At 29.2% G+C, this 15,070-nt stretch overlaps 1 protein-coding gene across 2 annotated transcripts; it reads right to left on the bottom strand.

Moving 5' to 3' along the window:
• Positions 1–1,295: 1,295 nt before the first annotated feature.
• On the bottom strand, positions 1,296–13,301 carry LOC135927525 (succinate-semialdehyde dehydrogenase, mitochondrial-like). Of its 2 annotated transcripts, none has more exons than XM_065463552.1 (11): positions 13,166–13,301; positions 12,993–13,122; positions 11,623–11,706; positions 10,081–10,251; positions 9,672–9,788; positions 8,384–8,590; positions 6,181–6,324; positions 3,378–3,533; positions 2,571–2,734; positions 2,417–2,475; positions 1,296–2,050 (listed from the first exon to the last, which is right to left on the bottom strand). In XM_065463552.1, exons 1-11 carry the CDS (start codon positions 13,255–13,257, stop codon positions 1,848–1,850), a joined length of 1,527 nt encoding a protein of 508 aa, XP_065319624.1. In that variant the 5' UTR covers positions 13,258–13,301; the 3' UTR covers positions 1,296–1,847. The 2 variants fall into 2 exon arrangements, with proteins under 2 accessions (XP_065319624.1, XP_065319625.1); XM_065463553.1 differs by having other exon boundaries at positions 1,298–2,050; positions 8,384–8,527.
• Between the last annotated feature and the right edge of the window lie 1,769 nt (positions 13,302–15,070).

The raw sequence follows: 15,070 nt of genomic DNA, 5'->3' as shown, positions 1-15,070 counted from the left end.
AGTATTTCAAAATGACCTCTTTTTTTAGTTAACATTTTCAACATGGTCTTGAAAAAGATTCAAATTTTCAGGAGAATCGAGCCCGTGTGCACTCCCCCCTTCCACCACTCTTAGTGAGGTTGCTAGTAAACAGCTTAAAAAACCCAATAAATCACGCAAAAATTAATCTTAGGCATATAAAAGAGCTGAATTATTTTCGTTAATAACAGGTGGGTAAACAACTAGTGTTGTTAAACGGCTCGATTTGAGCCGATTTTTAAACAGCTAACTCAATATTTTAGACAGAAAAATATCGTCCAAGCCTCGAGATTTCGCTAATAGATGTCCAAAACCTTTGTGTTAACTATGAGCAAAATTTTTAAGTTTGCGTAATATTATTCTAAATGAAACATTGAGTTAGCCGTTTTTAAAATTCGGCTCAAATCATGCCGTTTAACAACACTATAAACAACTTAACTCGATAAATCGAATAGGGTAACTTGATAAGCCATTATTCTTAATACTTGATTTTTCATATTAAACATTCTATTTTCTGTTGTTTTGAATATTTGTGCTAATATTAATTCTTACATCCCAGAATATTTTTTATTTTTAATATTCGGATTATTTCTCTATAGCCTTTTTTAAGTGACATTGTCGATTTTTCAAACCTATAAGTCACTTACTTTTTTTCTCAAAAATAGAGTCATCTCCTGTCGCAATTAGCATTGACAAATAAGGTGTAATGTCTGAAAAAGACATTATTTGATATATTTAAAAAAATATGTGTATATATATATATTATATAAGATTTAATATAAAAAATTGACTATTTTAAGTTTTTTTTTAAAATATAAAATAAATGAACAAATATTTATATAATTGGGTCGATTATTTTCAACTCTCAAAAAATTCAGTGGCCACTTATCATGAAATTGGATGGCTTCTCTTTTAGATTTAATGAGTACAGCTATTGTTTGAGATATAGAAATTGTTTGCTAATTCGATATTTTTTCTTTAGAGGATCTTAAATACTTCTATTAACTGCGATCTCTTCTAATAGTCCCTAATATTATTTCGGATATCAGGACTACATTAGCCCTGACTTATTAACGATAATTTTTAAAATTTATATAAACCGATAATCGATACAAATTTACAAACTATAGTAAAAAAAGTTTCCAATTTATTAAAAAAATTTTGTAAATATAAATATTTTATGATATTACATGATTAGAAGAAAATATAAATAATATAATTGATATTTTATCATTTATCTGTTTTATAAATTTGTATAGCAATATCATAGTCATCATAATAATAGCATTTTTGATGACTTAAAAAGACCTTAAATAATAGTTGGGTAAATATAAGTTTGCATAAATTAATCTTTTTTAAAACTAAGATATAATTATTCAACTATCAAAATTAGTGTTGTTAAACGGCTTGTTTTGAGCCGATTTTTGAAAACGGCTAACTCGATATTTCATCCAGAAAAATATCACGCAAATCTGAAGATTTTGCTCATAGAAGGAACAAACGTCTAAACATATATTATCGAAATCTCGAGGCTTAGACAATACTTTTCTGGCTAAAATATTGAGTTAGCCATTACTAATCAAAATATAAATTATATAAATGTTATATATATATATATAGGATAAGTAAATATTTATCACGCTTTTTAATACAATATTAGGTTTTTGAGCATTATAACAACTTAGGAATCAATTTAACAAATAACAGGGTGGAATATAAACAACTCCAAATAACAAATAAATGGCATTATTAGATTGCTGCAAAAATTTATGACGATCACATTGCTTTTTTTTCAAGAGGAGGAAAAAAGGGAGACATTTCATTTTTTCCTAGACAGACCAACAAACGTATTTTTTGTGCAGATATTCTTCTATACCGTATTTCGAACCCTCGTAACCGAACCCCGAATATTTGACACCGCCGAAGGGCGCTTCGGCCGTCGTTATGATTCCCTCGTTAATTCCCACCATCCCGAAATGCAAGGAAGATTTGACGCGCCATATCTGTTCCACGTCTCGGCTGTAAAAATAGCCTTATTTTATTTTAAATCAATAAAATGATGTTATTTTAATAAATTTAATTTAAAAAAATATATATATATATATAATATTAAATGTTCAGGATATTCAGCCGGATATCTATGCCGGTTTGCTAACCGTTCTGTACCGAGTGAGCGGATTTCGAGAAACATAAGGGATGGATATCCGAAGATAATCCTTTTTTAAGATATACATATGATCGATTAAATAGTGCACGCCATTCATTTCGCTACTGTAAAACTCTCAGCTTTTTTTGAAAATTATTACAAAGTTACCATGAAATATTTAACTCATTCGAGTTATAGTTATGAATTAAATTTTTTTAAAATACTTTGATCAATTTTGTTGATTAATTTTACTTGCTAAGCCAAAAGGAGTTGAATTAGCTATTTCTACGGCCTCTTCCTCCGTGCTAAATCTTAAATATTCAAAAAAAGGAATATTATTTAGATAAAAGAAAAAAAGGAATGAGAAGAGATATTAAATCGAAAATTGTGTAATTTCATTTTTTACTTAATGAGGGAAGCCACCGGACCGAATATTTCTTCCTGATAGATTCTCATGTCGGGTGTCACGTGTTGCAAAACCGTTGGTTCGAAAAAAGTTTCCCCGAGACGCTTACCTCCCGCGCTCACCTTGGCTCCCTTGAGAACGGAATCTTCTAGTAAGGCTTCAATCTTTACATTTTTGTATGATGGTGACAAAAAAAAATGAAGGTCGAAATAATAAAATATAGAAGATATGGTAATTTTTTTTAAAAACTTTATAAAATTATAGAGAAAAAGTGTGTTGGGGAACGAAGGTGATATTTTTTTAATAATGACATTTGCCCGTATGGTTATTTTATCATATGTTCAGTTTTACGCCTACCATTTTATGTGTAAATTACATCATATAGGAATCTTTTTATTCATAATAGATTACATATCAGCTCGAGGTTAAAATTATCTCGGGTAAAATTAGCAAAACCTAGTTTTTTTACAATCGCGCCAAAACAAATTATGTTTACAAGCCTCTTATTATGCCTATTAAAAGAAGAATGAATTTTATGTTTACAAGAAAAATTCTATATTATCTTCAATTTGTTATTTTGAGAGACCTGTATAAAAGTTTTAATTAAAGAATCCCTTATATATAAAATAAATTCTTTTTTTGTTTGTGGCTGCGATGCCAGGTTCTAATTCAGTTGCTGGCCAAGGGACTAACCTGAACATTTCCTCTTCCACTTCAACTGGCTCTATGGGGGCATCGACAAACCCAATATCCAAGGGTATTCCGCGTTAGAAACATGGTAAAAATATAAAATACTTTTGAAATTACATTATCAGCAGCCGCTTTGTTGATTAAGGGTCCTATATCGGTAGCGGGGTCGTTTCCGGGACCCACGGGCATATCGCCAACTTCTTCCTTCAATAATCGAGCGAACTCATCATAAATATCGGCGTGGACTAAAATGCGATTAGCGCAAACGCATGTCTTTAAAAAAATTATTATATGTAAAATAGATGACCAGATTTATAATAAACAGAGGGCTCTAATAAAATTTGAGCGATCAGATGGTTAAATGATTGATTGGGGGCAATTTGGACAAGATCGGGGTTAAATTGAGTGGAGGATGTTTAGCGAGAACGAACGTGTATAAAAACAAGCTATATAAAACATAGCGGCAGGACGTCGTCACCGCTAATTCTCACCAACTGTGAATGCAGGGTTTTGGAGAATTTATTTTAGCCAAAAAAAACTAGAGAATTATTTTCTTATCCAGAGGTATTAAAACCCCCTGACCAATAAATATTTACAGGGAATTATTTCGCCCAAACAAACAAGGCTCTAACAGTGCCGTCAAATGGAGACGTTTTTGTTGTATTTTAAAATTATGTATTTCGAACGGTATTATTCAAGTTGGCGATGTTCTTAAAGTATAAGCGCGTTACATTTTTTTCTGAAATGTAACTTTTTTTTGAAAAGTAACGCTATTTTGCTACCTTTTAAAATTAGGCATGATAATTATTTAAAAATAACTAACATTATTTTATAACCATATTTTAGGATTATATCATATATCGAAAATTCATTTATAATAGACAAATATGACTGATGACGATAACTATATTATAGAAGAAGAATAACCCGTAACTAGTGTTGTTAAACGGCTCGATTTGAGCCGATTTTTTAAAACGGCTAACTCAATATTATAGCCAGAAAAATATTGCCTAAGCCTCGAGATTTCGTTAATATATGTCTAGACTTTTGTCCCTTCTATGAGCAAAATCTTCAAGTTTGCGGGGTATTTTTCTGGATGAAATTTTGAGTTAGCCATTTTTAAAAATTGGCTCAAAACGAGCCGTTTAACAACACTACCCGTATCTGATAATATTGTTAAGAGTGTGACTTTTCCTTCTTAAAAATTTAAATGACGAATGGGGGGGGGGGGCTGGGATGAAGCCCTCTATGTAGAAACTCACTCCACTGAATGTTCCATAATGTGCGGAAGCAATTTGCATATTACCTTCAGAACCTATGATAGCTATAGTTAGCGTTAATGTGTTATTTCAGTCAAAGCGTTTATTTTTTATATCATATTTACGTTACAATCATTTTTCAGATTGTAGAAAATTTGAATTTATCGGAAATGTATTCCTCCAGCACGTTTAGAATTTCAAATAATCTTGCAGTTAACTTTCTAGTCATTTAAAATTTATATACGAAAAAAAATCTATGGAAAAACTAATAGTAAGATTATATCTTAGATGGCAGGAGGGAGGTGGGGGAATATAGATCTCTTTAAGATTATTTCATTATTATAATCACCACTTTCATGGCGACAAAAAAATCTTTGAACCAAGGGATGGAAATCGTAATAATAACTCATATAAACGATGTTTAATCAACCAATGATATTGGATGCAAATGTTGCGCCTGCGTATAGATAAAAGAAAATTCGGTGTTTAAAAAATCTTTGAATTTGACATAATTGAAGATTTCTTTTTTCTAGAATTTTAGGTAAAAATTGATCAGGAAATTTTATCTTTAAAAAAAATATATATTATTTTGAAAGAACATTTTGTAAACCCTGATTTAATTTGATAAATAACCTTTTCATCTAATTTTTGAGAAGCAGCTGCTAATAGAGAACTTTAGATTAAAGGAGAGTTGTTTGAATTAGACTCTACTGTGCTAAAAAAATACAAAGAATATTGTTCTCCATAGCCTTGAAACACGTGCCATGGACTTGTTAAATAAATTATATACCCTAAGGTATATCTTATGAAATATTTACTTAATTGGTTTACTCTTACTTGCAATGTATTTTTATACATTTAACACTTAAAATTATAACTAAAACAATTTTATATAAAAAATATATTTAATTTACCCCGTTACAAAAAATTTTTAATCAGTACAAAGATCAATAAATAGAATAAATTTGAAATAAGTAATAATAATATTAATATAATAAATATAATGTAATATTTTAAGAAAGAAAGAAAATAATTAGGCCCAAATCACCTGACACCATTTGAAATACATAATTTAAAATAAAACGCGAAACGGAAACGTGCCAACAGCACGGTAGTTTTTCTCGAAAATCGAGGTTTAATTAGAAGAACTAGATCCGCGCAAAAGAGAAAACCGGGTGGTCCCGGGTTATCAATTACGGTTTGTCAAATTTTGCTTATTGTGCATATGAATTTAATTTCATTCTGTTACTCCGAATTATTTTAGCCCCCCAAGCCGATAAAAATCTTAGCCGGCCCGTGAGAAAATCCCTATATAACAAAAAATATTAAAGTGGCGATTGTAGTTTTAACTGGATTTTTATGATCACTTGAGTTGCTAAAATACACTATTTCAAATATATCCAAGATATAGATATCCTTTGTAAAATATATCTAGATTCAGAACAGAATTGATGTATCTAGATACTTAACAACTCTCGTATAATAAGTAACTTTTTTTTACGATTTTTTTTGAAAAAATTTTTTTCCCTCCCTTTATTTTCCTCTTTCCATTTTAATAAGAAAAATGGGTTAAAAAAATTTAGAGACCTCGGCTAAATAAATAAAAAATAAAGGTGAAAAATTCCATTTTAAAAAGGATTTATAAAATATAAAAATAAAACTTGGCCAGAGCAACGGAATTTGCTAGCGATCAGGCCGGACAAAGCCTTCTTCAAATCAGCTGACGGGAAGATAATGAAAGGAGCATTTCCGCCCAACTCCATGGATGTCTTTTTGATGCCCTGGGAACAGTGAGAGAGCAAGATCTGGGATTGACAAAAAACATTTAACTTTATGTTTGCATAATTTAAAAAATGTATATATAAACTTTATAATATTTTTAAAATATGTGTTAAATTTTTTTTAAAAATTAAAACTTGTATACAAAAAGATATATATATACCTATTGTAGTATTAACATTATATATTTATCTTTTGTATATAGTTTTTTTGCGACTCAAAGTTAACATAATGGAAAATTTACATATTAACTTTCTTGTTTATTCAAATGTTTTTTTAATACAATTAACTTTTACCGAAATATATAAATACAGATAAATTGTAATGTCCATGATTATTTTATTACCACTTAATTAAATATCTTTAATTCTTGTCTAACTCGATATCCTCTTAAAATAAAAACATTAGAAATATATAAGCAAATTTTTTTTAAAAAAAGCAACATGTTACCCTAAAGAAGTGTAAATTATTAGGAAATATCGGTAGATTTGGAGGGGAATCAGCTGGCGGAAGTAGAATCCCTCTTTGGGGTCATCTGTATTGCTCTTTTTATTTCCGAGAAACTCTCAAAAAGCATTGTTCTTAGGATGGTTGTGCTGGTTAGATTTAGAAGTGAAAGGTTTATGCGAGCTGGGTAAGAAATTGTATGATGCACGGTAGCGAGAAAATGGACAATCAAAGTGACACGCGAAGAACGGGACGAGAATAGTTATATGAATCTGTAGGGTAGCTTCGAGAGACAAAAGAAAACACGCAAATTTGAATAGAAGTGATACTGTTAGAGAAAAAAATGGGCTAAGTTGATTTGGATGTGTTGAATAGGATGGCAAATGACGAATGAACGAATAGACCCCATTTGTTGGAAGTGAAGGGAACGAGACCCAGAGGGCGACGGCTGAACGAAAGCTGTAGATAATAAACGTGAAATGCCAAGTTTGAAAGGCAAGCGATAGGCAGCGAAAAAAATGTAGAAAAAGGATTAGAATGGGTAAACTGGTCTGCCCTGGGTAAGCGTCGAAAGGTGCAACTTAAACGAAGAAAAAGAAGTTACAAGATTATTTAACACGGTTATGGGCCAAAGTATGGGATGATATCTATACTGGCCTATTTGCTTGAATTTTACATAACAAAGGTCCGATGTTGGTCATTAACTAAATGTAAGTCAACGTTGATAAAGGCTAAGGCCTTTTTTTTAAATTTATTTAACGTTCCAATTGGACGATTAAGAAGCGAGACTTGATCGAATAAGAGTCGCAATCAATCGGACCTATTTCCGTTTTCGCCGACCAATCCGATTCAAAACATTATTTTAGAAATAGGTGAGATCTGATTTGTTATTTCTTTTTTAAAAAAAAGTAATTTTTTAAGCGCTGAAAGCATAATAAAAAAAAAAATTGGTTATTCCCTGAAAATAATAATTTTTGTTCCCGAAATAAATTTTTTTTATAAAAATCAAGGTCCGAATCTGCCCCAGTCCGATAGAGCTTTTATCGCTATAAAAAAATATTAAAAGAAAACCTTTTTTATAAAGGGGGAAGAAAAGAATTAAGATTCTCATAAAATTACCGACCAACATCAAAATAAAATTTATTACTATAAATTTCAATAATTTTGATACTTAAACCCTCCAAAAAATATATCAATTTTTTTTAATTTCTAAATATTTTTTTTGTTTCGTTTTATGTATCTATTTTTTTTTTATTTAAAAATAATTTTTAAAATTGTTACTTTTTTGGAACCAAAAAATTTGGCATTTTAAAAACAAAAAAGATATAATTTTTTTAAAAAAAATAACCAACACAAGAATGGCATATTTTTGTAATTTATCACAGAGACCTGCAGAGGGTATCATTTGCCCCGGCCCAGATTTTTATAAAAAAATATATATTGCGAAAAAAATTATTATAGCTAATAATAATGGCGATTTAAAATGTTTTGGTTTTGAAAGGCCCGGCCCGGGTATATTTTATAAAATTAAAATAGGGCTTTGCATGTGTACCCATGGCGGTCTAAGGGTCGGGTCGGCCGGGCCTGCGCGTCTATGATTTCATAAGGGTTAAAAATGTTGCAATGTAAAATAATAACCTTTCCAATTTTGGTGGAACCAGTGAAGGATATCTTGGAAATGAGGGGGTGCGTGCATAACAATTTGCCGACGTCGGAATTCGATTTGGTAGAACAGGTTAGTACGTTGAAAACACCGGGTGGAAGTCCCGCCTCTTGACTTAACTTATTGAAGAAGAAGAAAAAAGATTTATTTTTTCCTTTTTGCTTTTCTTTCTTTCTATCTTTCTTTCGTTTTTTTTTTAAATCTAATATTATTATTTAATCATTTTTTTTTCATTTCATACGTTTCTTTCATTCCTTAAAGAAATTGATTAAAAAAGGAATGGCGATAGTGAGTAAAATAAAATTCGAAATGAAGAAAGGGGGAGGGGGTACATTAGCTTCTGATGATTCTAGTGATCTCCAGCCCGGCTCGAACAAACTTTTATTTATCCCCCAAAAAATCAGGACCTTAAATAAAAATCAATTTATCCGGCCGAGCCAGCATGAATGCATTTTTTCGGTAATGTGTTACTTTTTTGAACTTTAAATCGTTTTTTTGAGCGCGTTTTATTTTCAAATTTAAAAATCTGATTTTACCGGAAATGCATTCCAGTATGTTTAGAATACCTACCCTATAGACAAGCAAATAAAATTTTAATGTTTTTTTAAGCTTTATTTCTTGCAAAAAAAATTTTTTTAAAATATGTATATAAATTTTATGAATCATATTATATTTCAGCATTTGAACCCAGACCTGCTAAAATAAAATATTAGCCACCGTCATCTTCTCTATTTAGAATCATAGTCAGCGGGTAATTACTATATTTTTAGCCGATTAAGCCGATTCTTAGCCGGCTAAACCAAGTTTTTTTTAAGCCGAAAATTATTTACTTATTGGCCTATGGGGTTTTTCATAAAAAGAGAGATAGCAGCTTAAATTTTAGAAGAAACTAATATAAATTATAACGCCTTTAAATCTTAACGAATTTTATCTGGCAGTCGACTGAAGATTGAGCCGAATTAGCTCGACATTTAGCCATTACCCAACCATAGTTTAGTATATCAAAAAAATATTTATAGATGAATAGAGTGTTAAATTTAGTAGTCGCAAAAACAGAAAAGTTTTGATCGGGCCAAGATGCATATTAATTTCATCCGATTCTGGATTTCCGAAATGATCGCACAGGTTAGAGGGAAGACGAAAAAAAAATGACGAAATAATACTTAAAAAGTGATGAAAAGAAAGATTAGAATAATGTAAATCGGATTTAAAAAAAATAGGAATATTAACAAGATAATTTGCAAAAAAAAATAATAAGGTAACTTTAGCTAACGCGAGAGCGGACAGCGGAGTTTCTTCGGACGGTTTTAGAACGCACGTGCAGCCAGCGGCCAGTGCGGGGCCTACTTTCCTAGCTATCATAGCGCTCGGAAAATTCCACTTATTTTAGGATTTATTTTATTGATTAAGACTATAAATTTATAATCACATTTGCAAAAAAAAATCGATATATATTATTTAATCAATTCATATATTTTTAAAAGAAATTGAAAGGTTTTTAAAGAGTTTTTTTTTTCGTAACAATTTATGGTTTTAAATTTTTTTGCTTTCCTTCTTTCTTTCCTTTCTTTTTTTGTATAAGCACTTATTATTTCCATTCCTAAATCATTTTTTTCACTAGACTTATTATGCATTTAATATATATTGAATCCGACAGAGAGAGTTTCTTTACCGGCGTTATGAAGGCGCAAACACCCAGCGGTTCTTTGAAAACTAACAGCTGCTTCTCCCTTTTAGGCGAGGTCAAAATGTCGCCGTTAATCCGCGGAGCCTCGCCAGAGAACCACTCGATATAGCTGGCGCCTAATTCTATTTCCGTCAATGATTCTTTCATCGTTTTACCCTTTTTTATAAAATACGAAATTTGAAAAAAAAAACAAACAAACAAAAACAAATTAAAAAAATAAGTATATTTTTCAACCGGAAACCTATGTTGTTAAACGGCTCGATTTTTAAAAACGTTCCGCCCAATATTTTAGCCAAACTCGGAACAAGGTTTACGTAATATTCTTGAGCCAAAATATTGGGCGGAGACGCTTCTAAAAAATCGCGCCGCTAACGCTTATGGAAACCGCTAAGCGATACCGATATATCGCTTTATCGATTCCGAGTAATGATATGCGATCTAGAGTATAACTGCTATCATTTTCAAGAAGGAGATGGGGTTTAAAAAAAAAATTTAAAACAAAAATATTATAAGGTGATGATGGATAGAAACCCTCAAAAAATCCCGGCCATTTTTTTAGGTCAGAGCTCGACCCAGGAACACTAGGAAGAGGGGAGGGGGTTTAAACTGTCCGCAGTATTTAACCTTGCATACGTCGTGAAGTTAAAATAAATGCAATTATGGGAAAACTTTTATTCAATATATATATATAATTATATACATAACAGTGTTTGCCAAAAAAAATAAAAAAATTGTTTTCGTTTTTCTTTCTACACAATTATTACTATAAAAATAATCAATGTCAAATTTCGGCAAAAAAAAATATTTAAATTATTTTTCCAATTATCTTGAATGGGAGTGGATTTGGATGAATGAAAGAGATTGTTTTCTAAACACTGTTATACGTGGTTACCATTTCTGGCTAAAAAAGGGATAACTTTAACACCCTGCCCTCTCACATTTTAAGTAAGGCATCCGTTACTTGTGATCATTTTTACGTTATTTTTTAAAATAAACACAGCACAGGCTTGTTGTTAATAAATAAAAACTAAAAAGTTTTTTTTTTAAATGACGAAGATCAATTGCCCGATCTAGCCCTAACTGGTTTACTTTAGTTCAGTTTTCGTCATTTCTTGACTTCCTTATAATAAAACCATTTTTTTTATAAGGCCTATAAAAACGATGGAAGTTAAATTTTGATAATACATTCAATCATTTGCATAAAGGAGAGATATAGGGTATATTTTTTTTAGTGTTGTTAAACCGCTCGTTTTGAGCCTATTTTTAAAAATGGCTAACTCAGTATTTTAGCCAGAAAAATATTGCCTTAACCTTGAAATTTCGAAAGTATTTGTCTAGACCTTTGTTCCTTCTATAAACAAAATCTTCAGGCTTGCGTAATATTTTTCTGGATGAAATACTGAGTTAGCCGTTTTTAAAAACCGGCTAAAAAGGAACCGTTTAGCAACACTGATTTTCTGCCTCTTGCTTTCTTTCTATTTTTTATGATTATTTCTAAATTAATAATTAAAATAATATTTAACTTACATTTTCTTGGGTGATCAATGCAGCCAACGCCTCCTTGTTCTTGATCATAAGATCGAACCATTTCCTGAGAATATGACCTCTTTCCTAAAATGGAGTACAACAATTAAATTGCTGTCGAATAAAATCATGACATGGTCATATAAATGATTAATTTAAACATATGGTATCCATGGATCAATGGTAAAACACAAACCAAAAAAAAAATTTGTTTAATCAATAACAAAATTTTATTATTTTGGCGAATGATTTTTATGTTTTATTTTGTTAATTGTTTTATTTCCTAAATAAAAAAATATATTTTTTATTTCACAATAGATGGCGTAAAAATCAGAATTTGAAAAACCTGTACACAAATAAAGGGTTATGATATCTAACAATTTTGAAAAAAGTGGGTAAAGATTCCAGTTAATAAATTTAAAAAAATTTTGAGGGATTCAGGCTATAGTTTCAAACTATGTTAAGGTAATTAAAAATAAATTGAAATTTTAGCAATAAATAAACCAACCTCCCCCCCCTCTATATATGTTTTATATAAATTATAAATGACACAAAAGTTAACAGGCAAAATTGTTTAAAATTCATAGGATAGGTATTTTTAATATGTTGGAAATGTATTATCAATAAAATCAGATTAAAAAATTGGCTTAAAGAATTATTTAAGGTTTAAAAAGCTTGTAAAAACTGGTTGTTGGAAATTTTAAAAGAAGGCTGTAGGTTTAAAATCCTAAATTCCAATTTAACAGTTTTCATGTATGCATTTTTGGGACAATTTGGTTAGGTTTCAGTTTAGACCTTATCTAAGGTAATGTTTAATCAAGCCACAGATTGGTTATTAAAAGAAATTTAAAAAAATATATTTATAGATGAATTGGAAAATGTAATCAAAGATTATAAAAGGGTTTGTATATAGGTCTTAAGGTACAAAAACTCTTTTTTATTAAAAAGAAATAAGCAAAAAATATAACCACAAGTATACTCCAATTATTTATTGTTTCTGAGTACTATTTAAACATTAAATAATGTGGATAATATGCATCTTAAGGTTATAGTATTTTTGCAATTCCATAAAAATATATCTTTAAAGGAAGCATCAGTTGGGAATGTTATTAAAACCACTTTTCATAAATTTTATTATTAAATTATTCAAATATTACATATTATTTTGTAAAAATATTTTAAAAAAATAATTTAAATCTCAGTGAAAATTGTAAATAGTAACTTATCCTAAATAGATATTATGAATATAAAATTTATTTTTTCACAATCATAAAATAATGATTATAAGCTCTGCTATGCTTCCATTTAAAATTCACAATTATATACTTTACCTTAAACAATTAGTTAAGACATTTTATATACATAAGACATACTTTTCCTGAAATCTTTTTCCATTTGTCAAAACTATCATGAGCCAACAATATTGAAGAATTTACTTGTTCAATTGTTAAATCAGGCACATTCCCTATCACCTTCTGTGATGCTGGATTAAGTATTCCAAAGCTAGATGATAAAATTAGTGATAATTTTTTCCATATAATATTGCCTTTTATTTTCTAATGAGTCAATCCATTTACCATTTATAAAGGCTTTATTCATTAAAATATATGTAGACAGGGATCTTATATTTTGCGTCATTTTATTATTATTTTTTAAAAAATACTTTGAAAATATATGATATATGAATGTATTCTTAATTAATACATCAATAATATTTCATTCATTCATTTACCATTTTTGTATATGACCCAAAATGATGTATAATAATACCTAGACTGACGATTCATTCATTAAAAGTGTACATCAATACAAATCAGCTAGAGACGCTATCTTGGTTACTGTAATAAATATTAAAATTTTAAACGAGAGCCTAATTTTATATTATATCTGATGCAAACTTTATTAAAGAATTGCCTGATCATCGAGATAATAAGAAAGTAAGTTATCAATTTAATATTAGTTTTTAACATGAAAATAATTATTATAAAGGTTACCAAAATGGCGGGTCCAGCTGATTTGCTTTTAACGACGCTTAAAAATGCATTTTAATGAATGAATCGTCAGTCTAGGTATTATATGTCATTGATGACCCATATGAAGAGAATCTTCGTTAATTATGTGAGGATGCCATTTTTTTATTAACAAAGGAAGCCATTAAATTTTTTATCCAAACATTTATCAGGGGTATTGCTATTTCTGTCCTCTTTTATATTGCTTTGTTTGTTATAATCACAACTATAGCTACTCAAATCACCTTATTAGAAATACTATTCTCAATAGTTATCTATTGTAGTAACCTTTAAGAGTCTTCTAGTTGTTGATGCTGAGTCAAACCTTTTATTTATGTTAAGTAAGTACCTAGTACAACGATACGATTGAAATAGTAACTGTCAAAAAAAACAAGCGAGCAAAATGGTTTAAATGTTTATTTTAATCTCTATACTGGTGCTCAGATATCGTTAATTGGGAAAGATATTTAGAGGAAAATAGGATATCCATCTATCAAAAAGACCGATCCACTCAGAGCTTATGAAATTATCCTATAGATATTGTTTTATTTTTTTAATAATAATTATATTCGGCATATTTAATTCTAATATTTTATGAAACTTCTATATTTTATTATGTATGCACCAATGATAAGGAGAAGCCAGGATTGGGGGGGGGGGGGATTAAAAAATTACTAAGGGTTTCGCCCCGAGACCCCCTTTTGCCCTGACTTCGGCCAGATTACCAGTCTATATATAGTTATAAAATATTTTTACAAGATTGGAGGTTAATTTTAATTTTAAAAAAAAGCCTGGAATAAATATGGAATATATTTTCATTAGTTTATATAAAATATAATGAATTACTTGTATATACATTAATATAAAAGCATGATAATAATTTATTCCAAACAAAAATGTCATATAGTTGTTATTTCTCTATTATATAAAATTAATTACAAAAATCTAGTTAAAATTCACTTTTACAGATATATTTGACAGTTAAAGAATATATTACAGTTATCAATGTTCTTGATAATAAATATAGCAACTATTAGCATTTAAATATTTAACGCCATCTATTTATTTAAATAATAAATAATATTATAAATTAATTTTCATATTATTCATCCCACAATGTCTTTAAAAGATATTTTCTATTGTCCTTTAAATATTTTATAGTTTTCTGTAAAATATTTTAATCGCTATATTGCTAAAAATTACCTGATTGTCATATGATAATTGATAAAATTAGATATATTGTAAATCTACGACATATGATATTCCACTGTTTGTATTGTGCCTTAATTTTTTTATTTAATATATGATTTAATTTTATCAATAGTTTTATTATTATATTTTACTTTTATTAAGATAAATTAATTAAAATTACTGACTTTGTTAAACTTATATTTGATATATAATATTATTTAGCAATTTTATGGATCAATTATTAATAATTA

The sequence above is a fragment of the Gordionus sp. m RMFG-2023 genome, chromosome 3 (assembly GCF_954871325.1).
Source record: "Gordionus sp. m RMFG-2023 chromosome 3, tfGorSpeb1-WG-v2, whole genome shotgun sequence".
NCBI lineage: Eukaryota > Metazoa > Nematomorpha > Gordioida > Chordodea > Parachordodidae > Gordionus > Gordionus sp. m RMFG-2023.
Note: the sequence above shows the minus strand (reverse complement) of the source record. Positions and strands in the feature narration are given on the sequence as shown.

Bases quoted from the DNA above. Each gene is read 5' to 3' on its own strand.
- LOC135927525 (XM_065463552.1), bottom strand. From the start codon at position 13,257: ATGACGCAAAATATAAGATCCCTGTCTACATATATTTTAATGAATAAA. The intron at 8,591-9,671 runs GTTACCTTATTA...AAAAAACGAAAG, and splicing joins CCGCTCTCGCGTTAGCTAAA to AAAGATAGAAAGAAAGAAAA. The intron at 3,534-6,180 runs GTTTTATTTTTA...ATTTTTTTAAAG, and splicing joins AATTCCGTTGCTCTGGCCAA to ACATGCGTTTGCGCTAATCG.